Below are 25,970 nucleotides of genomic sequence, written 5' to 3' on the forward strand. Positions count from 1 at the left end.
GAAAGAGTCAGAGAAAGAGTAAGACGAGGAGGAGGAGGAGGACGAGGAGGAGGACGACGAGGAGAACGAGGAGGACGAGGAGAACGAGAAGGACGAGGACGAGAACGAGGAGGACGAGGAGAACGAGAAGGACAAGGACGAGGACGAGGAGAACGAGGAGGACGAGGAGAACGAGGAGGTGGACGAGGAGGAGGAGGAAGGGGAGGAAGAGGAAGACAAGAAGGTGCTCAAAGAGGACCGAATCTGACAAATGAGATCCGCGCAACACTGGTTGACCACGTTGTCAACCACGGCCTGACGCTGAGGGAGGCTGGACTGCGAGTACAGCCAAATCTAAGCCGATATACAGTGGCAAGTGTGATGAGAACATTTCGACTGGAAAATAGGTATTGTAAAAATATCGTCATATCAAAAACATCTGCACGGTTTCAGTAACTGCTTACAGTACTGTATTCTATGCACTATCAGCACTTCTGTTACCTTTTCCTGTGAAATTACTGTACTATTGTATACTGGGTTTTTTTCTACATAGGATTGAGGGTCAGGGACGATAAGGGGGAAGGCCTCCTATGTTCACAGAACAGCAAGAGAGGGAGATAGTAAACATGGTTTTGGCCAACAATGCTATAACACTCAAGCAGCTCCAAGCTAACATTGTCAATAACCACGCCATTTTCGATATCCATCAGGTCTTAACATCAACACTGGCACGCATCCTAAAAAAATAACATATTCAAATGAAGCAAATTTATTGAGTGCCTTTCGAGCGCAATTCCGAAAGGGTGAAACGACTGCGGCATGATTATGCAGAGGTATGTATTCACTTTAGCAGTGTGATCTTGCATACTGTCTCATAATCTTTTACTGTACTGTAATATGTATTCTAGATCTACACTGAACTACACAATTTTGCCTGACACTGTTTTTCAGAGTTTTACGAATGGATGGAGAGGAGATCCAGCATGAGTTCATTTACGTAGATGAGGCTGGGTTCAACCTGACGAGAACACGAAGGAGGGGAAGAAACATCATTGGCCACAGGGCTATAGTCAATGTCCCAGGGCAACGTGGGGGTAATATAACACTCTGTGCAGCCTTTACACAGAATGGGGTCCTCCACCGCCATGCCCATATGGGCCCTTACAACACAGCACTCATACTTACATTCTTGGACCAATTGCATAACATAACAGCAGCAAATCAAATCGATCATATGCAATACATTGTTGTCTGGGACAATGTGTCTTTCCACCGCTCTGCTCTGGTTCAGAACTGGTTTCCACCGCTCTGCTCTGGTTCAGAACTGGTTTCCACCGCTCTGCTCTGGTTCAGAACTGGTTTCCACGGCTCTGCTCTGGTTCAGAACTGGTTTCCACGGCTCTGCTCTGGTTCAGAACTGGTTTCCACCGCTCTGCTCTGGTTCAGAACTGGTTTCCACCGCTCTGCTCTGGTTCAGAACTGGTTTCCACCGCTCTGCTCTGGTTCAGAACTGGTTTCCACGGCTCTGCTCTGGTTCAGAACTGGTTTCCACCGCTCTGCTCTGGTTCAGAACTGGTTTCCACCGCTCTGCTCTGGTTCAGAACTGGTTTCCACCGCTCTGCTCTGGTTCAGAACTGGTTTCAGCAACATCCACATTTCACCGTCCTATATCTTCCACCACACTCTCCATTCCTCAACCCTATAGAAGAGTTTTTCGGCATGGCGGTGGAAGGTATATGATCTCCGTCTCCAGGCTGAGGTACCCCTCATCCAAGCCATGGAGGAGGCCTGTGACCAGATGGAGGTAGCAGCAATGCAAGGATGGATTCGTCATTCAAGACGTTTCTTTCCAAGGTGTCTTGCTAATGACAACATTGCCTGCGATGTTGATGAAATTCTCTGGCCAGATCCAGCTAGGCGAAGAGACAATGTCTAGTTATTTTTTTTTTAAACTTACAATACGTAAAGTGACGTTTGGTTACATTATTATGAATCTCCATGTCAACATTTTGGGCGTGTTGAGAAATAAATGAGTTTCTTCAGTCTGCAACCTTGGTCTTGTGTAGTGTTTGGTGAATTTACATTATATTTGTACTTTGTTGATAGTAGCCTACTCTAATCATAGGGAAGTAGAAGTGCTAAAAGTGTTTTAGGTTTATCACAGCAGAGTGTAACTCATGCAAACAGAGTATAGTAATGTGAAACGTGTGTGTTTCATATGGTAACAAAGTGTGGTTTTTAAAAAGAAGTGTATAGTTTTTACAAGAGTGTTTAATTTTGCAAAGGATCCGTAGTGTTTTGCTAATTGGGTGTGTGGTTGTGCTAATTGTGTGTAGTGTTTTGAAAACACGGGCCCTGTTTTGAAAATCGTGCTTAAGCAATCAAAAAATACTGTAACCTCTAGCACAGGAGGACATGGCACACTGATGACCCCTTCCTCCCTTTTCACTTTGTCACCCGCCACTCCACCTCTCCACTACTCTACCAGTTTGATACTGGAGCTAGCTAGCCCAGCTCACCCCTCCACTACTCTACCAGTCTGATACTGGAGCTAGCTAGCTCAGCTCACCCCTCCACTACTCTACCAGTCTGATACTGGAGCTAGCTAGCCCAGCTCACCCCTCCACTACTCAACCAGTTTGATGCTGGAGCTAGCTAGCCCAGCTCACCCCTCCACTACTCAACCAGTTTGATGCTGGAGCTAGCTAGCCCAGCTCACCCCTCCACTACTCTACCAGTCTGATACTGAAACTAGCTAGCCCAGCTCACCCCTCCACTACTCAACCAGTTTGATACTGGAGCTAGCTAGCCCAGCTCACCCCTCCACTACTCTACCAGTCTGATACTGGAACTAGCTAGCCCAGCTCACCCCTCCACTACTCTACCAGTCTGATACTGGAACTAGCTAGCTCAGCTCACCCCTCCACTACTCTACCAGTCTGATACTGGAGCTAGCTAGCCCAGCTCACCCCTCCACTACTCTACCAGTCTGATACTGGAGCTAGCTAGCCCAGCTCACCCCTCCACTACTCTACCAGTCTGATACTGGAGCTAGCTAGCCCAGCTCACCCCTCCACTACTCTACCAGTCTGATACTGGAGCTGGCTAGCCCAGCTCACCCCTCCACTACTCTACCAGTCTGATACTGGAGCTAGCTAGCCCAGCTCACCCCTCCACTACTCTACCAGTCTGATACTGGAGCTAGCTAGCCCAGCTCACCCCTCTACTACTCTACCAGTCTGATACTGGAACTAGCTAGCCCAGCTCACCCCTACACTGGCTCCTGTGCCCTTCTCCACATGATAACCTCTGAATATGACTAAACATCACTGAACATCACTGAACACAGGGCTTTCAGACCTGCCGTCACCGTGCCTTACCTGGATGGCTGGAGGGGAGACTAAGTGGGACCTTGAATCAAACAACTGTCAGTGTTAACAATGTATGTCACCATCTCCGAATGGGCCATAAACGCAAATAAATGAGGGCCATTACAGTGGAGATTGTGATTATGATAATGAGAATAATAAAGGCGATCATCATTACGATCATGATGATAATGATAATACTGTGATGATGAATTATAATGAATAAATCCCTAGCCCATTTCCTAAATGGTGGGATATGTATCACCCAGGGGCCTGCACCCACCCGATGGCCTTGGAGCAGGGAGCGGGTTGTTGGAGGGTGGAGAGAGGTGTGTGTGTGTGTGTGTGTGTGTGTGTGTGTGTGTGTGTGTGTGTGTGTGTGTGTGTGTGTGTGTGTGTGTGTGTGTGTGTGTGTGTGTGTGTGTGTGTGTGTGTGTGTGTGTGTGTGTGTGTGTGTGTGTGTGTGTGTGTGTGTTATGTGTGTGTACTCGGGGGGTGTCTGTGTATGTGACTCCAGCCAGCCTGTGTAATATGGAGTGTTTGCCATTGCTCATGGAGCACATCCCTGGGGACCTTGGAGTTTACATATCATATTCAAACAGCTTTTGTACTCCCTCTCAATCTAACCAGGCCTCGCTCCCTATTTCACTCCTCTCTCTTTTTCTTTCTCTCTCTTTTCCCCCCCACCTCTCATAGTTTTTTCATTTATTTCATAATGCCAGAAGTGTCTACAAGAGGTCTGGGTTTTAATTCTAGTAAACACATTTAAATGATGCAATCTGTTGTTATGCAGACAGAGTTGGTCCCTAATGATCCTTCCATGGAGAGGGTAAATGGTTCTGATGACCAGTGAAGGTTTTTACAGAAAACAAATCTTGTGAAACCCTCTCCCTCTAAAACTGGGTCGGTTTGAGTAAACAAGCCAGCAGCCATGTTGAAATTCATCACTCTTGTCTGAGAGAGAACTAAGTGGGATTTGTCATAGACATCAGACATGTCATTTATATCACAATGTCAGCACTGCATTCGCATAATGATGGAGTCGACAACGTAGGAGCTCTGGGCTTCTGCACTCCTACGGCACTGTGCAAACAACACCAATAATGTGTCTCAAGTCTAGATGTGTCAGAAGCGCTAGGATCTATATCCATGCCTTTCTGTCAAACCCCTCAATCTTTCTTTCTTGTGGCTCCAGAAGCTAAGTGCAAGAGATTAATACGCGGATTTGTAATGCATGACCTCAGGTTTTAAACCATAATTCATCAGCTGTTTAGCGTTTTCTGCTTCTCTCCAGATTGAAAAATAGCCGACGCTAAGTAAGTTAGTTAGCCGGTCCCCCTCTGTCTCTCTTCCCCCTCACCATGTGACCCGAAGGTACAGTAGTAGGAACTAATGAGCTGCTTGTGTCCTTCTGCTGTTGTTTCCCTCTGGCAGACAGATGACGTGACGCAATCAGAGGTCTCCCTGCAGCTCCAACTGCAGCTCTCGGACTCCTCGGAGAAGCAGCAGCCCAAGAGGTTACATGTCTCCAACATCCCCTTCCGCTTCCGCGACCCCGACCTGCGGCAAATGTTTGGGGTGAGATCCCTTCCCTCTCCCTGAACTCACTGGGGGAAACCATTCTTTACCCACCCACACATATCATGGTACCTGCCTGGAGTGTGTATTGTCGCGCTCTCTGTCTCTCTCTCTCTAGAAAGTCCAGACACACGTTCATCCTGATCCCATAACAGGTGTACTCTCTTTTCCCTGAAAGTGTAACCTCTCTGTCTCGCATTTCACACCAGTCCTTAAAATTAACACAACAAAAAAAGTATATAATTATAATGGATCTGAATCGGGAGCATAGCCAAAAATCTAATTTGAATGTTGCACGCTAATTTAGGTCATTATAAGCTACAGGCGTTAATTTTCATCGTTATGGAGACGACGTCAAACTGATGATATTAATTACAGGAGAGCCCCGGCTACGGCGTAATAAATTACTGGACAACACGGCTGCTGTCTCTCTCTCTCTCTCTCTCTCTCTCTCTCTCTCTCTCTCTCTCTCTCTCTCTCTCTCTCTCTCTCTCTCTCTCTCTCTCTCTCTCTCTCTCTCTCTCTCTCTCTCTCTCTCTCTCTCTCTCTCTCTCTCTCCTTCCTGTGCTGTCTGATTGTTGGGTTTATTGTTTCCAGCTCTGGAGCAGGTCCTGTGGAATCCAAATTGCCTCAGTAATTAGCTCGGAGGCTTTGTGTGCCTGGCCGACGTGTGTGTGCAGCTTATGGATATGTGATGCAAATTTAACAGTGGCTTTCCGGGCAGTCGGTGGCTGGGTCCTGGGATTGATGATTGTGGGCAGAGCTGGTTGCTGGTTGGGAGAGGAGATATCCTGTCTGTGCTGTATTAACGTGCCGGCTCAGCTCCGGCTCCACCCCTGGATATGGCCTCCACAATGACCCTGTGTCTGTGTGTGTGATCAGTGGTGTGCAGCCCCATCCCTCTGGCTCTAATGGCTGCCCTGCCGCCAGGGGCTCAATACACCATTACCGTTACACACGAGCAGAGCCCGCAGACATACAGGCAGGCAGAGGAGAGCGAAAGGGAAAGGCAGCGGTGAGATGGTACATGTGTCAATGGTGGAGCAGTGGAACCCAGCGCAGCGCAGCCAAACCCAGCCCTGCTGCCAAGCCCCCAGGACCTCCATCTGCTCCCACACGTTGTGAAGAGCCCCTCTCTCCAGCTCTCCAGTGACGTGCACACTTAGCAGGGACCCCCATCAGCCACCAGCAGAGAGCTAAAACAGAGACTAGCTAGCACCTGCTAACAGAGACTCTAGCTAGCCCCTAAACAAGGAGGGATGGTTTGAGAGTTACCCTACCCCTCCGTAGGGGTTAAGGGTGCGGAGGATGACCCTCTGAGTCACTAACGAGGCGCAGAATGAAGCCTCATTAAGACGACTGCTGCAGACCTTAATCAGTGATTAGAAAAGTGTGATATTTCAGAGAGCGGGCGATTAGAGGAGTGAAAGGAAAACACTCCAAGCTAGCGCTAGCTCGGGTAGCGCGGCGCACCATGCTGTGCTGCTTGAGGGCGTCCTCCTCATTCTGCTCCTGGGTTCTTCAACAGTACTCCTCCTCGGCTGCTTGACAAGGGCTCTCAGTGAACAAACATCTCTGGGCAATCAGACCTCTGGCCCCCATGCTTTCACACTGAGCTCCAGTCTATCTCACCAGCCACTACTCTGCTACTCTCAGACAGTAGCAGCACTCTACACTACTACACCATGCTGTATTATGCTAATGATAGCTAGCCTCCTCACAGCATTCAGGTGTTTTAGCCTAGCAGAAGCAGGGATACATACGATGCCCTATCCGTGGTTGGTAGCTCTGCATTCCAGTTGATCACAGTGTAAAAATGCATTTGCATCTCAGATAGGAAGTGGAGCGAATGAGCGAGGCCTCATAAAAAAAGTGTTCTCGAGGTAGGAATATTAACTAGTGCCTATGATTTTTCCCCAACGGACGCTTTTTCTCATTTCCTTATTGATATGTTGATTGTTTACTATGGCTGATCTGGGGGTGAGGAAGGAAGGAGGTGTCGTCAGTCCCCCAGCTCTCTCTTTGTCTCCTGACACCCCTCCAATTGATGCCATTGTTTATTGGCTTTGGTGCTGATGCAGCTGTTTGCGCTGGGCTGGGGCTGAGCTGGGGCGTAGAGGGCTGTAGGGAGGGAGGAGAGTGTGGGAGCGGAGCGGCTGAGATCCCCAGTGCCATGTGGGAATCCACTAAGATGACTTCCCCAGAAACTAATTAATTGACGCCACAAGCCCATTACTCTTGGTTAAAACAATTAGCATCTGCACATTGCATGGGGAAGCATTGTCATCTCATGCGAAGAGGGGCATCACACTGGGATGTAAATGCCTCTGTGTGTGATGGAGCCGGGTACGGTAAAGCGCTACAATTGAAATCAATGGAGCTGAGCACCATACGAGGCAGATGTGGAGAGGGGGCCTATGTAGAATTGAAATCCCAGATGAACAAGATGTACTTGAGTTTGTGGCCTGGGCTGGGCCGCCCCTGGCGTTGTCTGTTGGGAAGGTCATAAATAACTCCAACTTTTTTTCTCAGGCGTTGTGGGGGTCAGCACTTGACCCTGGGGGATGAAGGATGTCATATGTGTTTTACCAGCCCATAAACCCAGCTCCTCCACCAGACCCACTTCCCTCATCACTCTCATCACTCTCCTATGGCCGGAGCAGGCAGATAATAGCCGGTTCTTCCTAACCCCTATTAGTGGCTCAGTCAAACGATCCATCCATTTCCATTGAGCGCCAACCACATGGAAGGCCTATTTCTTCCCTGTTGTGCCCAAATGAAGGCGATGCGGACCGCTTGACAGGGTAATTACTTTTAATGAAATAATACGGCCATTGTAGACAGCAATTAAAAGTGGCTCTCACTCCACTCATTAGTGGGAACTTGCGATTGGCTTTCATTCCTCTGTTTTCTAATGATCCGAAGTCGAGCCTGTTAAAAGGCTTGAGCACGTTAACCCCTTGGGACCATCCCTCGAGTCCTGTTCACTGAGAAAACAACACACACTCACACCAACAAAGAGCGAGAAAAGGAGAGGAGGAGAAAGAGAGAGAAAATGGCAGGTACCTGTGTAGATAGAGAGACAGCTCAGCCACCTGTTTGTTGGGCAGGCAGAAGCCTGCTGGTCTGTCTCTCTTTATGTCAAAGCCTAGTTAACTCTCTTTCTCTCTATCGGTTATCTCTCTGTCTCTATCAGTTATCTCTCTCTATCGGTTCAGGGATTTGAGAAAATGAGTTTTCCTCAGGAGCTGCTTCACATCATAACACAACCTTACAAACAACCACCTTGCCATATGTTGATGTAGCTTTTCTCTGTGTGAAACATCTTCTGTTACTCTAACTCTACTGTGTTTACAATGTTTGTTTTAACAGTTTTTTACATCATTGATTTCATGACATAGAAATAACACAGATAAAACAGTAACTTTATTTTGCATAAAAAAAAGATAATTTGATAAGATCACAATATATATTTGAAATCATTGCATAACAATTGTAACATTTTGGCATGGCAACAATAACCGTTTTCTTACTCTTTTCATAACTTAATCTCTCCTCTCTTGTCTCCTTTCTCGCCACAGCAATTTGGAAAGATTCTAGATGTGGAGATTATCTTTAATGAGCGAGGATCCAAGGTAAGTGAACTAGAACCCCAGCTGCTTCATTACCATGTACTTCTTCTGTTTAGTAATGATGGCATTAGTGCCGTGTGTACATTGGCTCAGACTACTGCTCTCTAAGCCTGGTCCTGGAGAGCTGGAGAACTGCGTTCAGACATTCACTCCTCTCTCTGCTGCTCCTTGGTTGTTGTTCTAGCTTTGTGCTCCAGTTGGGGAATCATTACCCCTGTCAATCAATCAATCAATCAATCTGTGATTGAGCTGTTTCAAAATGTACTTAATCCAGTACTGTAGCTCTCTGGACCAGGAATACAGACCTCTAGTTTAGAGACTAATAGTCAACCCAGATCAATTATCAAGTGCTATAGCAAATATAGAATCATCACCGCCAAAACTGACTCAGTGTCTATACATGTACAGTAGAGCTATACCATGTCCTATATAACATCCTCTGGTGTAAACAGCACAGTGCTGGTCATCCACTGTTTATGTAATCGTCTGTGCCAAGCTCCAGAGCATTCCATTCATAAATTAGACAGCCTCCTCTAGCTGGGTGTTCAACCATGAATGGGATCGATTCCCACTCTTACCTGGTAGTTTGGGGTCTGTATAAGGTATGCAGCCAGCCTCCATCTAGGAACCTATGCTCTGCTCCAACTCAGCCCCCACAGCCAGACAAGATAGAGCACCGGATAAAGCTGCCTCCTCTGCTGTAACAAGCATTTATTGTTTGTGCCCTACAAAGCCATTACCCATGATGCCTCTCTCCTGCACCCTGCGTGCTATATAATGAACCTAGCAGGCCATTAATAAACAATCTATTTTCTATGAAGCTTTGGCAATTTGCATTCAATATGTTTGTCTCCTTTGAAAAATGGTGGCTCCACTCTCCCTCCGTGTAAGCTAATTATTTGTGCATGATAAAAAAAGATAGAGGGGCCAACCATAGTCGGGCAAAATGTCCAAAGGATTAATTTTGCCCTCAATTCCTTTTGAATTTATTTCTTTATCTCCCTCTCCCCAAGGACAGCTACCGTTTTATTTATGCCAGGAATAGGAGCTCGGAGATCCTGTGTATGCATACAAGATCACAATGCTCTCCATCTCTCACATGTATTATATATCTTCAAGCAATTATCAGCCTGGCCGTGGCTCCCTCTCCCTCCCATCCCTCTATATGTATATATAGAAACCAAAGGACTGGGACTTGTTGGGCCAGCATATCTGAAGGCTGGTGATGGATCTCAGGCCCAGTCTCCCAGTCCCCATAACTCAAGCTGGTGACAAAGGCCTCAGGGGAGGGGGCACGTGGGGGTGGAAGATGGGGGATGGGGAGGAGGGTATTTTGGTGTGAGTTTAAAGGCGACATCCCCATTGTAAAGCCAGTGTTTTTTTCTTCCACCTCCTTAGAGGTAGCATGTGATTTATGAATGTACATATGTTGTTGGTGATATGTATAGCTACCTTTATTACCAACCAATACCTTGATAGTATGGTAAATGCCCCATCACATTTTAGACACAGCTAATACAATGATGAATACTAATATAATGATATGTCTAAGAAAAAGAGACAACATATGGCTTCATTTAATTGCTACAGTGCGTACTTTGGCTATTGTAATGGATTAGAAATGGTTGATGATGGAATTAAACTAAATTGCTTGAAGAATTTATGAATATTCCTTCCTTGCTCAACTTCATCTCATTCCAATGGGGGTTGTTTTTCATAAGGCTACTGTTGAAGTCTTCACAATAATGATTAGACTATAATGTTGCTTAACAGAGTGTAATGCCTGCGATGCTCAGAGACATTCTCCAGAGGTGGTTTGTGGTGTTTAATTGGGTAAAACAGGCAGGTTTGTTAGTGTGTGTGAGTCTGTCATCCTTATCTCTCCTTGGATCTCTCTTTGCTGTTCCTGATGTCTCACTAACAACCACACAATTAATAACACCGCTTATATACATCTCTACTTCCTGCTGCTGACCTAGTCCTCTCCTTCTTCTCTCCCTCTCCTTCTTTCCTTCTCCTTCTCTCCTTCCTCCTCTCTAATCCCCCTCCTACCCTATCTTTTACCCACCCTGTCTACCTTCCTGTCCCTGTCTGTCTTACTGGCCTGGTGACACACGTGGCTCTCTCTTAGGGCTTTGGGTTTGTAACTTTTGAAACGAGCACAGATGCCGACCGTGCGCGGGAGAAACTAAACGGTACAATCGTAGAGGGACGCAAAATAGAGGTGCTTTTCCTTATTTCCTGTTTCTTCTTCTTCTTCTACCTCCTGCCTGCTGACCTCTCCCATGCCTCTGCTCTCACCTTTGTCCCACAAGAGACCTGCACATAAGCATGTGCCCGCTGTGTGTGTGTGTGTGCGTGCATGCATAATGGCATGTGTCGGAAGCACTCAGTGGAACTAGGAATCCATACATGTCAAGATGGACGTGCAAGTTGTTCATCATTATGACTGGAGAGGGAATGCATGCTCTTATCATCCCATAAGAACCTCACTGTCACGTCTGGATAAAGAAGACCTGTCTACTTACCTACCAACACACCATGTTGACATCATTTGATCTTGACCATTTTTTTGTGGTTTTTTTTCTTCATTTTGGTCTTGTTTACTGTAAATGAAGGCCCCTATTCAGTCATTCCCATCAGGTCAATATGGAGGAAATCTAAGGGGTTTGTCTTTTTGTTTTTCTTTTGAATCCATTTGTTTATCCAACCAATTACCTGTGTTGCTTTTGGCTTTTTCTCTTTCATATCCGTAGGTAATTGGTGCATGCTTTCCCACTTGCTACAGTAATTGAATAATCTCAAAAGAAAATGTAAATGAGGAATAAATTCATGTAAAGGTGATTCAAGGCCATTGTCTCCTCTGGCTATTTTAACCTCTCCAGTCTTGTGAACCTCTATGGTAATTTGCATAATTCTGGCACATTTGACTGAATTTGTGTGGTACTTCTCTGCCAGTCATTTGGTCTGCCTTTTGGAAGGGTATGTTATAACTGTGTCACCATTTTGTTTTTTGGGGGGAACAGGTGAATAATGCAACAGCAAGAGTGATGACAAACAAAAAAGTTGCCAACCCATACACAAATGGTAAGATCTGCCTCTTGTCTAAGCTACAACTTTGTTCAGATACTGTACATGAAGGACACTATTTACTAGTTTGGGCTTCTCTCCCTCTCTCTCCCTCCATAGGCTGGAAGCTGAACCCTGTGGTGGGAGCTGTCTATGGTCCTGAACTGTATGCTGGTAGGAGATCCTTCTCTACTACACTCCTCTAGCCTATCACCAATCTAGCTCTATTACACTCCTCTAGTCTATCACCAATCTAGCTCTACTACACTCCTCTAGTCTAGCACCACTCTAACTCTACTACACTCCTCTAGTCTAGCACCACTCTAACTCTACTACACTCCTCTAGTCTAGCACCACTCTAACTCTACTACACTCCTCTAGTCTAGCACCACTCTAACTATACTACACTCCTCTAGTCTAGCACCACTCTAACTCTACTACACTCCTCTAGTCTAGCACCACTCTAACTCTACTACACTCCTCTAGTCTAGCACCACTCTAACTCTACTACACTCCTCTAGTCTAGCACCACTCTAACTATACTACACTCCTCTAGTCTAGCACCACTCTAACTCTACTACACTCCTCTAGTCTAGCACCACTCTAACTCTACTACACTCCTCTAGTCTAGCACCACTCTAACTATACTACACTCCTCTAGTCTAGCACCACTCTAACTCTACTACACTCCTCTAGTCTAGCACCACTCTAACTATACTACACTCCTCTAGTCTAGCACCACTCTAACTCTACTACACTCCTCTAGTCTAGCACCACTCTAACTCTACTACACTCTTCTAGTCTAGCACCACTCTAACTCTACTACACTCCTCTAGTCTAGCACCACTCTAACTCTACTACACTCCTCTAGTCTAGCACCAATCTAACTCTACTTTCTCCTCTAGTCTAGCACCAATCTAACTCCACTACACTCCTCTAGTCTAGCACCAATCTAACTCCACTACACTCCTCTAGTCTAGCACCACTCTAACTCTACTACACTCCTCTAGTCTAGCACCACTCTAACTCTACTACACTCCTCTAGTCTAGCACCACTCTAACTATACTACACTCCTCTAGTCTAGCACCACTCTAACTCTACTACACTCCTCTAGTCTAGCACCACTCTAACTCTACTACACTCCTCTAGTCTAGCACCACTCTAACTATACTACACTCCTCTAGTCTAGCACCAATCTAACTCCACTACACTCCTCTAGTCTAGCACCACTCTAACTCTACTACACTCCTCTAGTCTAGCACCACTCTAACTCTACTACACTCCTCTAGTCTAGCACCACTCTAACTATACTACACTCCTCTAGTCTAGCACCACTCTAACTCTACTACACTCCTCTAGTCTAGCACCACTCTAACTCTACTACACTCCTCTAGTCTAGCACCACTCTAGCTATACTACACTCCTCTAGTCTAGCACCACTCTAACTCTACTACACTCCTCTAGTCTAGCACCACTCTAACTCTACTACACTCCTCTAGTCTAGCACCAATCTAACTCTACTTTCTCCTCTAGTCTAGCACCAATCTAACTCCACTACACTCCTCTAGTCTAGCACCACTCTAACTCTACTACACTCCTCTAGTCTAGCACCAATCTAACTCTACTACACTCCTCTAGTCTAGCACCACTCTAACTCTACTACACTCCTCTAGTCTAGCACCACTCTAACTCTACTACACTCCTCTAGTCTAGCACCACTCTAACTCTACTACACTCCTCTAGTCTAGCACCACTCTAACTATACTACACTCCTCTAGTCTAGCCCCACTCTAACTCCACTACACTCCTCTAGTCTAGCACCACTCTAACTCCACTACACCCCTCTAGTCTAGCACCACTCTAACTCTACTACACTCCTCTAGTCTAGCACCACTCTAACTCTACTACATTCCTCTAGTCTAGCACCACTCTAACTCTACTACACTCCTCTAGTCTAGCACCACTCTAACTCTACTACACTCCTCTAGTCTAGCACCAATCTAACTCTACTACACTCCTCTAGTCTAGCACCACTCTAACTCTACTACACTCCTCTAGTCTAGCACCACTCTAACTCCACTACACTCCTCTAGTCTAGCACCACTCTAACTCTACTACACTCCTCTAGTCTAGCACCACTCTAACTCTACTACACTCCTCTAGTCTAGCACCACTCTAACTCCACTACACTCCTCTAGTCTAGCACCATTCTAACTCTACTACACTCCTCTAGTCTAGCACCACTCTAACTCCACTACACTCCTCTAGTCTAGCACCACTCTAACTCTACTACACTCCTCTAGTCTAGCACCACTCTAACTCTACTACACTCCTCTAGTCTAGCACCAATCTAACTCTACTACACTCCTCTAGTCTAGCACCACTCTAACTCTACTACACTCCTCTAGTCTAGCACCACTCTAACTCCACTACACTCCTCTAGTCTAGCACCACTCTAACTCTACTACACTCCTCTAGTCTAGCACCACTCTAACTCTACTACACTCCTCTAGTCTAGCACCACTCTAACTCCACTACACTCCTCTAGTCTAACACCACTCTAACTCCACTACACTCCTCTAGTCTAGCACCACTCTAACTCTACTACACTCCTCTAGTCTAGCACCACTCTAACTCTACTACACTCCTCTAGTCTAGCACCACTCTAACTCCACTACACTCCTCTAGTCTAGCACCAATCTAACTCTACTACACTCCTCTAGTCTAGCACCACTCTAACTCTACTACACTCCTCTAGTCTAGCACCACTCTAACTCTACTACACTCCTCTAGTCTAGCACCACTCTAACTCTACTACACTCCTCTAGTCTAGCACCAATCTAACTCTACTACACTCTAGCAGTGTTTCTATCACACAGACCCAATTCACATCTACCCACTGGTTTTATTAGAATCTGGCTTAGTCTCAACCTGCTTCTAACACACAATTCTCTGTAGATCAAAGTGGATCTGGAATAGAATTGTGAGCCAGATAAGAAGTGGATGATCCAAGCCTCACAGAGAGAGTGGAGGCAGCCTGAGCAATTGTTTGTGGGGTGTGCACTGTAAAGCCGGAAAAAATATTTTAAGACCAAGCCGCCCCAGCAACTGTTATCAGATTGGGGAGGCTGCTGCCGTGGATGGATTTGCCAAGTGCGCCAGATTGACTTTTACAGAGCTAACCGAATAAGGGAGATTGAGTGAGCGATATTGTTGGCACCTTCCCTGTGGAAGGCTGGTATTCCTCATGGTCAGGGTAATGGAGGGATGGGACAAGCTCAGTGGGGTTTTCCCTATCTCTCTCCCTCTACATGCCACTTTTATTGCTGTATGTTATATGAACCCTTTGCATTTTAATGAGGGGGAAATGGTACTATTTCATTTGGAAGAAGTGCTGAGCACATCGCGCCACTTTAACGGCTTTCCTTTCTGCTCATTAGACTAAAATCTGTTCATTCCCCGGACAGCTTTACGGCGAACCTCTAAATAACTGTCCATGACAGAAAGCAGTCATCTATCATTTTTATTTCATCTCCAGACCCCCTCACCCTCCTCCGCAACCCCCTCACCCTCCTCCCACCGCTCCCCCGGTTCCAACGCCATCTTCCCTTGACAATTACACCCCCCCGCCCACACACACACACACAACCATTCCTTTCCCAATACACACACACACAAACACACAAAGACACTCCTCATGAAATTCTCAGATGCATTCAAAATCATGCAGATCACATACAAATTAATACAAGATATGTTTATATATATTCATAATTTTTTCATAGATTCTCACATTCCTATACAGACATATTCTGACCTATGCAGCACACACACACACAAAACACACACACACACACACACACACACACACACACACACACACACACACACACACACACACACACACACACACACACACACACACACACACACACACACACACACACACACACACACACACACACGCACACACGCACCCACACACACATGCACCCACACACAACAACCACTCACACACACGGACACACACACACACGGATACACACACATACAAGCACACTAGCCCAAATCATGTAATAAATCAGAGGAATGTGGACCACCATTCCAGGCAGGGGGAAGCAGTGATTTATTGGCTGCTAATTTTTCAAGACGTCTTGACATAGCACTGAAGTTTGCCAAGCCTAAACGACAACATATGCTTGCCAGCTGGGGTGATGGGAAACATAAATAAGAGATACATTTCTGTAACAAAAAACCTAACCAGGAGCCAACAGGTCAGCCTTTAAAAACAGCTGACCATGTTTTGGATCATTTTGTTATGGCCCCGAATGAAGAAACATGTTTTAGTGGTTCCATCCATGGAGTTATTCTTGAATAATCATGACTACATTTAATATACTTTGGGTGGGAGTGAAATGGGATGTAAAGGTGATTAATCACTGTTTATCAGTCCTCATTTCTGTGCGGGAGATCAGTGAAATTGGGAGCCATAAATCGTGGCGTGGTGACAGCGCACTCCGTCTCCATTCGTCCTGGCGCTACAGGTTTATTGTCCTCAAAACCCATTCAGGAGAATGACGGATGAGAGCTTCACGCAGGCTCCCCGCTCTTAACCTCTTGCAGGGTACACTGGCTCCTCCTACTGATGGGAGGCTGCGTGGCGGTGACTGGGGTAGTGGCGGCGCCAGCCCTGTGGTGTGTACCCCCGGACCCGTGTCCTCGGCTGCCTCCTGCCTCCTCTCCCCTGCAACCCAAACCTTCCCTGGAGCCCTCAGTAAGGGGGCTGTGGAGGGGGTCCTGTGAACAGCAGGCGCATTAGGTTCCCACTCAAATGGACTGGGGGTGGGGGGATGTTAGGGCAGAGACAGTTAGCATTGTCTGGTATGGGGGATATTTTCATAGAGAGACATTTTCAGGGAGAAATGTATATTACTATGAAAATATGAATATTATGTAATACCTCAACCCATGAATGATGGTAGGATGTATTTCAATGGTGTATTTCCTAGTCTTTTCTATAGCATGGTGTGTCAATTTCAGGACCATGGACAGCTACCAAGCAGCTCTGCCTGCCTACACGAATCAGGGAATCCATTTCAAACAAGCACTGTACGAGTCAGAGAGCCCCTTCTTCTCTCTGCTACTAATTCCTAAGGGGATAGAAGGAGATGAGTAGAGCTCTTGATGTTTTCACTTCCAGAGGTGAAGTTTGGTGTGGACCGTCTGAAAGCCACCAGCTGAGTAAATGACAGAATAGAAAGGCTAATTGTCATCTTAATATATCTGGACAGATCCTCTCATTGTTGAGGGGATAATTAAGCTCCTGTGGCTTGATTAGATTAAGCTATTTTGGGTCCCCAGTGCTTAGATTAAGTGCTCATTCCACAGATTTATTTGAGCAGGACGCATTAAAGAGATCAACATTGTGAAAAATGTGGTGTTTTTTTACAAGGGTGGTTTTGACCCCATCATTTGCACAGAGCAGGATTAGGAGAGGTTAGGTCCGACTGGCTGGCTTGCTGTGTAAAGGTATTGAGCTCCCCTCAACTTGACACATTTGACATATGAGGTGCGGTGTGACCCTGTCGCCCTCCAGCACATTACTCCGGTTTTCCCCCAGCCATCCATCCTCTCTCTCAGAAAGGTGTTTGACTTTGGTGGCTAGACCAGGTTTGTTCTCCCATACGCTGCTGTAGCTGTTGTTGCTTTTCATGGGTTTACCAAAGTGTGACAACAGCTTTTGATTTATGGGTTATTATTGAAGCAGCGTAGCCTATCGCCAACTCATTATGAGTTTACATTCACATATATCATAGCACGCAGATTGAATCCAACACCCCCCCCCCCCCCCCCCCCCATACATAAAAGAAGGAAATAGAAGATTTGGAGCCCCAAAAATGCTAGCGATTTGTACAAGGGAGAAAAAAAACACCCTTGAAAATATGAAAGAGGATTGTTTTTGCCCTTTAGCAACTGAGCCTATATGTCAGACTCCCAAAAAGAGACTCATTTAAATGTCAAGGTCAGCATTATAAATCACCAAAGCGAAAGGGCCACCTTGTGATTCTTACCAGTCTATTGGTGCTGCGTCGGCAGCAAACAAAGTGCCCCGGCTGCTCGGGGGGAAATAGGGGCGTTTCCCACCCAAATGAGATGCAGGCGTTGAATATGTGTGGAGCCCCTCATGGAGGGAGATGTTAGTGGCTTCAGACATTAAACCTGGCTGTTCGTGTTTTTAAAAGCACCACTAATCTGTCTCACTGTCAGCAGGGTTGCTGGTGTGTACCGTTCATTAGGACGCTTCCCAATCCCATTCACCTGCAGGGTTAACACTACATTACACTACATATAGCCAGCCGTAATGGCCATTGTCCTCCAGGCGAAATCCTGTACCAGTCCATAGGAGTGCTCCTATACGAGGTATCATATAACTCAATTGCAGACTTACTGTAAAATCACTAGGTGTGATTCCACTGTGTCTAGTTTTGTTCCTGTGAATCCATTGGAAGATCATTTGATAGTGTTATGAATGTGTTGTATGTCTGATCTCCTGCTCCTCCCTATATACCCCCCACCCCTCCTCCTTTTCATACACATTTACACCCCAGCCTCACTGCAAAAATGAATTCATCACAGACTGGAGGCCTGTGATGAATTCACCCAAAACATGTCACGGTAATGAATGAATCAGTCCAGGGGAGATGAGGAGGATGAAGAATAATAGAAGTGATGGGGTAGCAGTGTTGTGATGGACTGGAGGAGGAGAGGAGAGGGGGAGACTAGGGCAAGAGCAGAAGGAGCCTTTAACGCAGGACCAGGTTAATCATGAGAGAGAGAGCGAGAGAGAGAGATGTGTTTGTATGCAGCGCTGCAGTTCGTAATCAGACAGTGACTGGACTGATTGAAGGTTAAGGAGAGATCTGGGGATCTCCCAGCCCAGAGGCTTGTCCTCTAATCTGTAACCATAGAACTCATAATGCTGACCCTGGCACCTCCCCCAACACCAAACACCCATCACCATTGGCTGTTAAGCGCTGCTGGAGGACAAGCGTGGGGCTGTGATAGGCTGGGAGGAGTCACAGATGGGGTGTGGGATGGGGTCAGCCGGATGTTTGGGTCTCAGTGGTCCCGCCATCCAGCCCATCTGCTCCGTGCTCCCCCAGGGCCTGCACATCCAGCCCATCTGCTCCGTGCTCCCCCAGGGCCTGCACATCCAGCCCATCTGCTCAGTGCTCCCCCAGGGCCTGCACATCCAGCCCATCTGCTCCGTGCTCCCCCAGGGCCTGCACATCCAGCCCATCTGCTCCGTGCTCCCCCAGGGCCTGCACATCCAGCTTGGCTGCACAGCAACCTTCACCTCCCGCCTGTCTCTGTCTGGACTACAGCACCACACAACACTGCTCCTTACCTACCTACAACAACCTAGAACAACCTTCCCCCTCAGCTAGCATACTGTTGCCTCAACCAGGTGAAAGCCACGGTGTGGAAATAGTGGGATTACATCCATTACCAGGCTGTGTTTCAAGGCTAGCCCTGGGTGGCGAGGGAGGCGGTGGCAGGCGGCATCAGGAAGGATGCGTACAGCAAATGTGGATCCTTGCTGAGTACGGCACAAAGCAGTGGGTTGGGGAAGGGGAGAGTGCTCGATGAGGCACACCCAGAAAAGATTGCATCTAATGTTTCCTTGTCTTTCCCTAATGTATTCTGTCATAGGAGAAACCACTGCCACATGTCTTTATATAATGTGTTCTGTCAGTAAGGTAAGCAATGCCAACATTCCATCTCTCTAAAGTCCTCCTTCCTATGTGTTTCTCCACAGTAACAGGTTTCCCTTACCCGGCCACAGGGGCTACGGTGGCCTATAGGGGTGCCCACTTGCGAGGCCGGGGGCGGGCTGTGTACAACACCTTCCGCACAGCACCTCCACCACCACCTATTCCAGCCTATGGAGCGTGAGTATCTGTGGACCTGTAGTACACTATACTGACAACATCAACAATCAACAATTAGAACAGTTTTACTCTCTAATGTTTGGTTGCTGCATTTGCAAACAATGTGTTTAATGTGTTATTTCATTTGTGTGCAATTGTGCATGAGTGCAGCATGTGTATGTCTGTCTGTCTATCTGTTTGTGTGTGTGTGTGTGTGTGTGTACATGTATATGTGTGTTCCAAAGGATGAATACCAAGGCCATAGGGAGCTATAGAAAGCAGGGATAGCATGTTACTGGGCAGGTCTCACTGGACTGTGATGATCTCCTGGTTGATGTGAAGCATTCAGCCTCACACTCCTCTCTTATATCTGCACACTGTCTGCCTGGCTGGCTGCCTGCCTGGGTGTCTAGGTGTCTGGATGGCAATGGGAGTGTAAGGGAGAGGAGAGGTCTAGCTAACCGTAGGCCTAGCCTGGCTGCCTGGCTATCTGTGATTAGATCAGGGCCTGTCTGTGGCGATGAGTGGAGAGTAGAGGGGAAGAGAGGGGACGGGAGGGGAGGGCTCCAGTGATGAAGACGGGTCCTAGGACTCTGGGTTCCCTACACCTCCCACCCACTCTGGGGTTCTACGTTCCCCTCCCCTCCTCTCCTCTCCACTCCTCTCCCAACTCCTTGCTTCTCCTTTCTTCTCCCCACCTCCTCTCCCCACCTCCTCTCCTCTCCCCACCTCCTCTCCTGACTTCCCAGTGATTTATATGTTAGCATCATGTGACCGAGCTCCTTCCCTGCTGAGCTCCCTCTTTTCATCCCTCCTTCCCTTTCTCTTCCTCCTCCTCTCCACCGTAGCCTCCTGACAACACTGCAGTGACTGGAAATATTTTTTTTTCTTTTTACCAGAGCAGAACATTTCATGGGAATTGTGAAATGGCTGCATTTCCCCCCTTAATATGTCATTCATTATTTGTGGTGCGCAGCAGCCGGTAAGAGCTGACCCTGTAGACGTGCAGAGCCACTTCCTTCACTCTTGTTTTCCACCATGCAGATGTCTGCTTGACTTGCTCTCATTGGAAATAGGCTAGGTTCTAAACATCAGTGTGCTGATCCAATCTGTCTGCATATAAAACCGCCCAGAACCCAGATGAACTAAGGCGTCTCCGCCATTGCTCTCTCATTTCACAGAGTGGTGTACCAGGATGGCTTCTACGGAGCAGAAATCTATGTAAGTACCGTTGTCTCTTTCTCTCTCTCAGATGAAACAGAAGTAAAGCAGACAAAAGCAGCCAGCCCTGGAGACTAAAACACCATCTCTCCAGCCCCCAGCGTTCCCCCTGCCTCTCTGCCAAGCCCGCGTCGATTAGGCATCTCTCTGCCGTGCCAAGAAACCCGACAACAAAATTTAAAACCCCCTCAGCTCCTCCCTCCTCTCCCGCTCTCTCCTATGATGTCAGACTTTGGCAAACAGACAGACCCCAGCTCAGTGTCCCGTGTCAAGTCAGGGCGTCTCTCCCCTTAAAATGGCTTTTGGAGGTGGCTTGTCTCCGCCCTATATCTGTACCTGTGTGTGTGTGTGTGTGTGTGTGTGTGTGTGTGTGTGTGTGTGTGTGTGTGTGTGTGTGTGTGTGTGTGTGTGTGTGTGTGTGTGTGTGTGTGTGTGTGTGTGTGTGTGTGTGTGTGTGTGTGTGTGTGTGTGTGTGTGTGTGTGTGTGTGTGTGTGTGTGTGTGTGTGTGTTTGCAAGCACGCATGCCTGCCTGTGTCTGGGTGGGGACAACCCTCTCTCTCTGTCTGGCCCAGGGGGCCTGCGTGGAGCCTTAGTGGGACAGCATGGGGCCTTAGTGGGCCTGTGTGGGGCCTTAGTGGCCCTGTGTGGGGCCTTAGTGGGTCTGTGTGCCTCCAAGCCATCACGGTGTGAGAGATAAGAGGAGCGGAGGAAGATAAAGGGATTAAGCTTCCCTCTGGGGCTGTTCATGCAGGCAGGGGCCACAGCACACACAGCGTCAGGCCGGCCCCAGTGCACGCTGCCCTTCACAGAGAAAAGCGGGACGCTGTGGAGATAATGCTGAAATTACCAGGCTGCCCCAGTTTGACAGCAGTCCAAGCGTTTGGCGGGGATGTTATTTGTCATTTGAATCTGTAGTTTTTTTGTTCCTCTCTGTCCTCTGCAATAGGGAGATGACAGCAGACGCAGACAACAGTGCTACTGATTGCCTCTTACTTTAACCCTGTCTGCATACGAGCAAAGGGCCGGTGTCTGGGAACAAAAGTGCTGGACTCCACAATGATATATGGCTCAAACACAGCCCCATGTCGTAGCACTGTTTGTGAGTGGCTGTTAGCGACACCAGCGGAGTGAACAGTGTAGAGGAAAAGTGGCTTAATGCGGTCCTGTCGGCCCTGGGCGTTTGGCCTCCCTCCCTCCTCTCCTCACCTCCAGCTAAGCCCTGGGTCTCAGTGCCCTCTGACCAGTCCTGGGGTATCTCGCCCCATCGCTCAAGCCGTCAGCCTTTCCCCCTGTGCTTTACTGCCATTAGTTTTGGCAGTGGCCACTGCACGGACACTGAACGGCTTCAGACTGCCGGAGTGCGCCCAGAGGTCTCCTGTGACAACAACAGCAAGTCCCACAAGCCTCTCTGTCCTCCACTATCATTCAGACAGTAGCCATGTCTGTCACTGTCATGACCTAGTCAAATTCCATTCATTTCAACAGTCCTGAAGCACTTGCCATTAAAAAGAGCATCCAGGATGATACCACAACATGAGACCCTGCTTCGCAGGGAGTATATTAGGAATGGATGTATTCATATTCATACACACAGTCAGGCACACACGTGACGTGCACACGCATGCACACACACTGGGGCGAGACACAATAACAAATGTGTTGCACTGTTATGGGCAGGATTTGACATGTGTGCAAGTGATTTATTGTGGCTGTGTGTTGTTGGGTTTTGTTGCTGTAATCAGCAGCACTGTCCCAGGGCATGGCCATTCTACAGGAACTCATCTGCCTGGCCTTAGCCATGACTTCCTGTCTCCATGGGCAGGGAGGATGACTCAAATACAGTTCCTGGCCCATCTGCCCTCTGACCTGATTCCCCAAAGAGCCCTGGCCACAGTCTTTAGACGTTCCATCTCCACGGTAGTGTAGCTCGCCTTTGGACTAATAGAAAACATGTATTATTAACAGCCACCTATTAGTGCTGAGCCATTAACTGAAATGATGGTTATTTTTTTCCCTTTTTATTTCTGTGAGCTCAATGCACACTTTGCGCAGTTTCTCTATAGATGAATCAGATCAAGCCCGAACTGTGCGGTGTAGGAGGGAGTTGTAGTTTCCAACAGGCCAATATTCTACATAGTTTAGAGCAGAAAACGTGGGTAATTAACTACCTACTTGTCCGGTCTGTGTGAGTGCACTGAGAGGGACTAGAAGAGACAGAAGACGTGCGATCGAGAAGGAGAGAGAGCAGTTGCTTCGGGAGGTATCTCTACCTGAAAATACATGATCTAAGTGATTGATATTTGGTATTCAGCAGTCGTAAAAGTATGCCTTGTTTACTTTGAAGAACTATTTAAACAGTGATTTTGTCAGACAGCAAAATGAATGACTTGGAATGAAATAGAAAAGTTATAAAATAAAACAAATGTAATATACACAATAACTAAAATATATTATTAAAGTAAAGTCATGTGAATAAAACATGAATAAGTGGTAAGCAGTTACTACCATCATGGGACTTTTATTCATTGTTTTATTCTGTGTTGTTACACCATTCAACCCACACAATAAATAGTGCATTTAATGTAAAACAAAATCGTCATCGAAAACCATGATTATTTTTTAATAATCAAACCGAAACCGAACCGACCTCAAAAAGCACTCTCAGCACTACCACCTATATACCCACCGTAGGATATAGGATGGAGATGGGCCAATGCTCCATTGGTGCTAATAGAAAAACAGTAGGTGAACAGCTTAATTTTTCAGCTGGAGTAATGACTGCTCTCCCCAATGAAGTTTTTAATTCCTTCTCCCACTCTGGCAAATTAATACACAGGTCCTGACTTCCCAAACACTAAGCCCCTGTTACAGTGCCTTCAGAAAGTATTCATACCCCTTGACTTATTCCATATTTTGTTGTGTTACAGCCTGAATTCAAAATGGATTAAATATTTTTTTTAATCCCCATAATGACAAAGTGAAAACATGTTTTTAGAAATGTTTGCTAATTTATTGAAAATGAAATATAGAAATATCTATTTACATAAGTATTCACACATGTTCGAATCACCTTTGGTCTTCTGAGTCGCTAAGTCTCTAAGAGCTTTGCACATCTGGATTGTACAATATTTGCACATAATTACTTTTAACATGATTCAAGATCTGTCAAGTTGGTTGTTGACCATTGATAGACAGCCATTTTCAAGTCTTGCCATAGATTTTCAAGCTGATTTAAGTCAAACCTGTATCTGGGCCACTCAGGAACATTCAATGTCATCTTGGTAAGCAACTTTTAGGTTATTGTCCTGCTGAAAGGTGAATTTGTCTGCCAGTGTCTGTTGCAAAGCAGACTGAACCAGGTTTTCCTCGAGAATTTTGACTGTGCTTTGCTCAATTCCGTTTATTTTTATCTTAAAAACAAGCATGCCCATAACATGATGCAGCCACCACCATGCTTGAAAATATGAGGAGAGGTACTCAGTGATGTGTTGTGTTATATTTGCCCCAAACTTAACGCTTTGAATTCAGGATATAAAGTTAATTTCTTTACTTACATTTTTATTTTTACTTTAGTGCCTTATTGCAAACAGGATACATGTTTTTGAATATTTTTATTCTGTACAGGCTTCCTTCTTTTCACTCTGTCAATTAGGTTAGTATTATGGATTAACTACAATGTTGTTGATCCATCCGCAGTTTCTCCTGTCACAGCCATTAAACTCAAAACTGTTGGCATCGTGGTGAAATCCCTGAGAGGCTACCTTCCTCTCCGGTAACTGAGTTCTGAAGGATGCCTGTATCTTTGTAGTGACTGGGTGTGTTGATACACCATCCATAGTGTAATTAATAACTTCACCATGCTCAAAGGGTTATTCAATGCCTGCTTTTTTGTGTTTACCAATCTACCAATATGTGCCCTTCTTTGCAAGGCATTGGAAAACATTTTTACTCCTGAATTTATTTAGGCTTGCCATAACAATGGGGTTGAATTCTTATTGACTCAAGACATTTCAGCTTTTTATTTTTTATTAAATTGTAAACATTTCTAAACTTCCACTTTGACATCATGGGGTATTGTTTGTAGGCCAGTGACACAACATCTCAATTCAATCCATGTTAAATTCAGGCTGTAACACATCAACATGTGGAAAAAGTCAAGGGGTGTGAATACTTTCTGAAGGCACTGTGCGTCTTGGTTTGCTCCTGTGCAACACAGTACGTGTAAAGAAAAAGGGGTCTCTTCAATAATGCAGCAGGACATTGCTGCTTCCCCATTCTGAATGTGGGATGAATTTGGGGAACGTTAACACACCACTGTTCTGTTCTTTCTCATGTGGACCATGTTGTGCACCTACTGTCACGCACTGTGCCACAGAGGGAACGCATGGCTCTCCTCCCCAGTCTCACAGGGGATCATTCATTCTCCGCTGCCTCAGCTACCAAATATTAAACAGCTCCCTCTGGCTGTGTTCTGGGCATCTTGCACCTTGCGTTGCCTCAGTGCATACTCTTCCATTTAAAGAAATTAGACTTTATGAATGGTTTCATATGAATACTTGAAAAAGGAATAGAATATGCAGTTTTGAAATGTTCCCAACAATGGACAATATTTCAAACCCGATGTTGGATATTTTAGTAAATGCTTGCTATTATTTGTTTGAGAATACTGGTAATATACATGCTGCTGTGGGTGGTTGTCTAACTGTCTGAGTGTCCAACAGGGGGGCTACGCTGCGTACAGATACGCCCAGCCCACCACCGCTGCTGCCTACAGTGACAGGTGAGTGCATTCCACCTGCTGCATGAAATAAAACAACTAATATTACTTGAAAGACCATTAAAAGACCATTGATATTGTGATGGATTAAATTAGAAGTCTGACAAGTGACTTCAACCTTTCTCCACTCTCCAAAGTATCTCCCACATAGAAGGGTGAAGATTAACTCTCTCTGGAGTTGTGACCCTCCCTCAGATTGAACTGTCCATTAGGAGATCCACTATGGCCTCAGGCTAAAGCACACAAAAAAGTAACCTTGTTCGACAAGATGATCTATCCCATGCCTCTCTGCCTTTGACGGGCGAGAGGGCATATCAACTGTATTTATGAATGGCCTGCGGTCTGCGGGAGGAAGGGAGAGAGGGAGAGAGGGATGGATGGGCAGGGACTCTATCACTTCTGACTGATGTCAT

General features: G+C 46.4%; 1 protein-coding gene across 12 annotated transcripts in view; it reads left to right on the plus strand.

Annotated features, from left to right (window-relative positions):
• The window catches only part of LOC139575555 (RNA binding protein fox-1 homolog 3-like), a 399,874-nt gene that overhangs the window by 356,699 nt on the left and 17,205 nt on the right, over positions 1 to 25,970 (plus strand). For 10 of the 12 annotated variants that reach the window (XM_071400609.1, XM_071400638.1, XM_071400619.1 and 7 more), the window contains 8 exons: positions 4,782 to 4,925; positions 8,507 to 8,560; positions 10,689 to 10,781; positions 11,584 to 11,644; positions 11,747 to 11,800; positions 19,447 to 19,579; positions 20,740 to 20,779; positions 25,502 to 25,560. In XM_071400609.1, the coding sequence (XP_071256710.1) occupies positions 4,782 to 4,925; positions 8,507 to 8,560; positions 10,689 to 10,781; positions 11,584 to 11,644; positions 11,747 to 11,800; positions 19,447 to 19,579; positions 20,740 to 20,779; positions 25,502 to 25,560 (638 nt within the window). The remainder of the gene's footprint in view (positions 1 to 4,781; positions 4,926 to 8,506; positions 8,561 to 10,688; positions 10,782 to 11,583; positions 11,645 to 11,746; positions 11,801 to 19,446; positions 19,580 to 20,739; positions 20,780 to 25,501; positions 25,561 to 25,970) is intronic. The other 2 variants (XM_071400672.1, XM_071400690.1) reach the window with 1 other exon arrangement.

This window comes from Salvelinus alpinus, chromosome 1 (assembly GCF_045679555.1).
Source record: "Salvelinus alpinus chromosome 1, SLU_Salpinus.1, whole genome shotgun sequence".
Classification (NCBI taxonomy): Eukaryota; Metazoa; Chordata; class Actinopteri; order Salmoniformes; family Salmonidae; genus Salvelinus; species Salvelinus alpinus.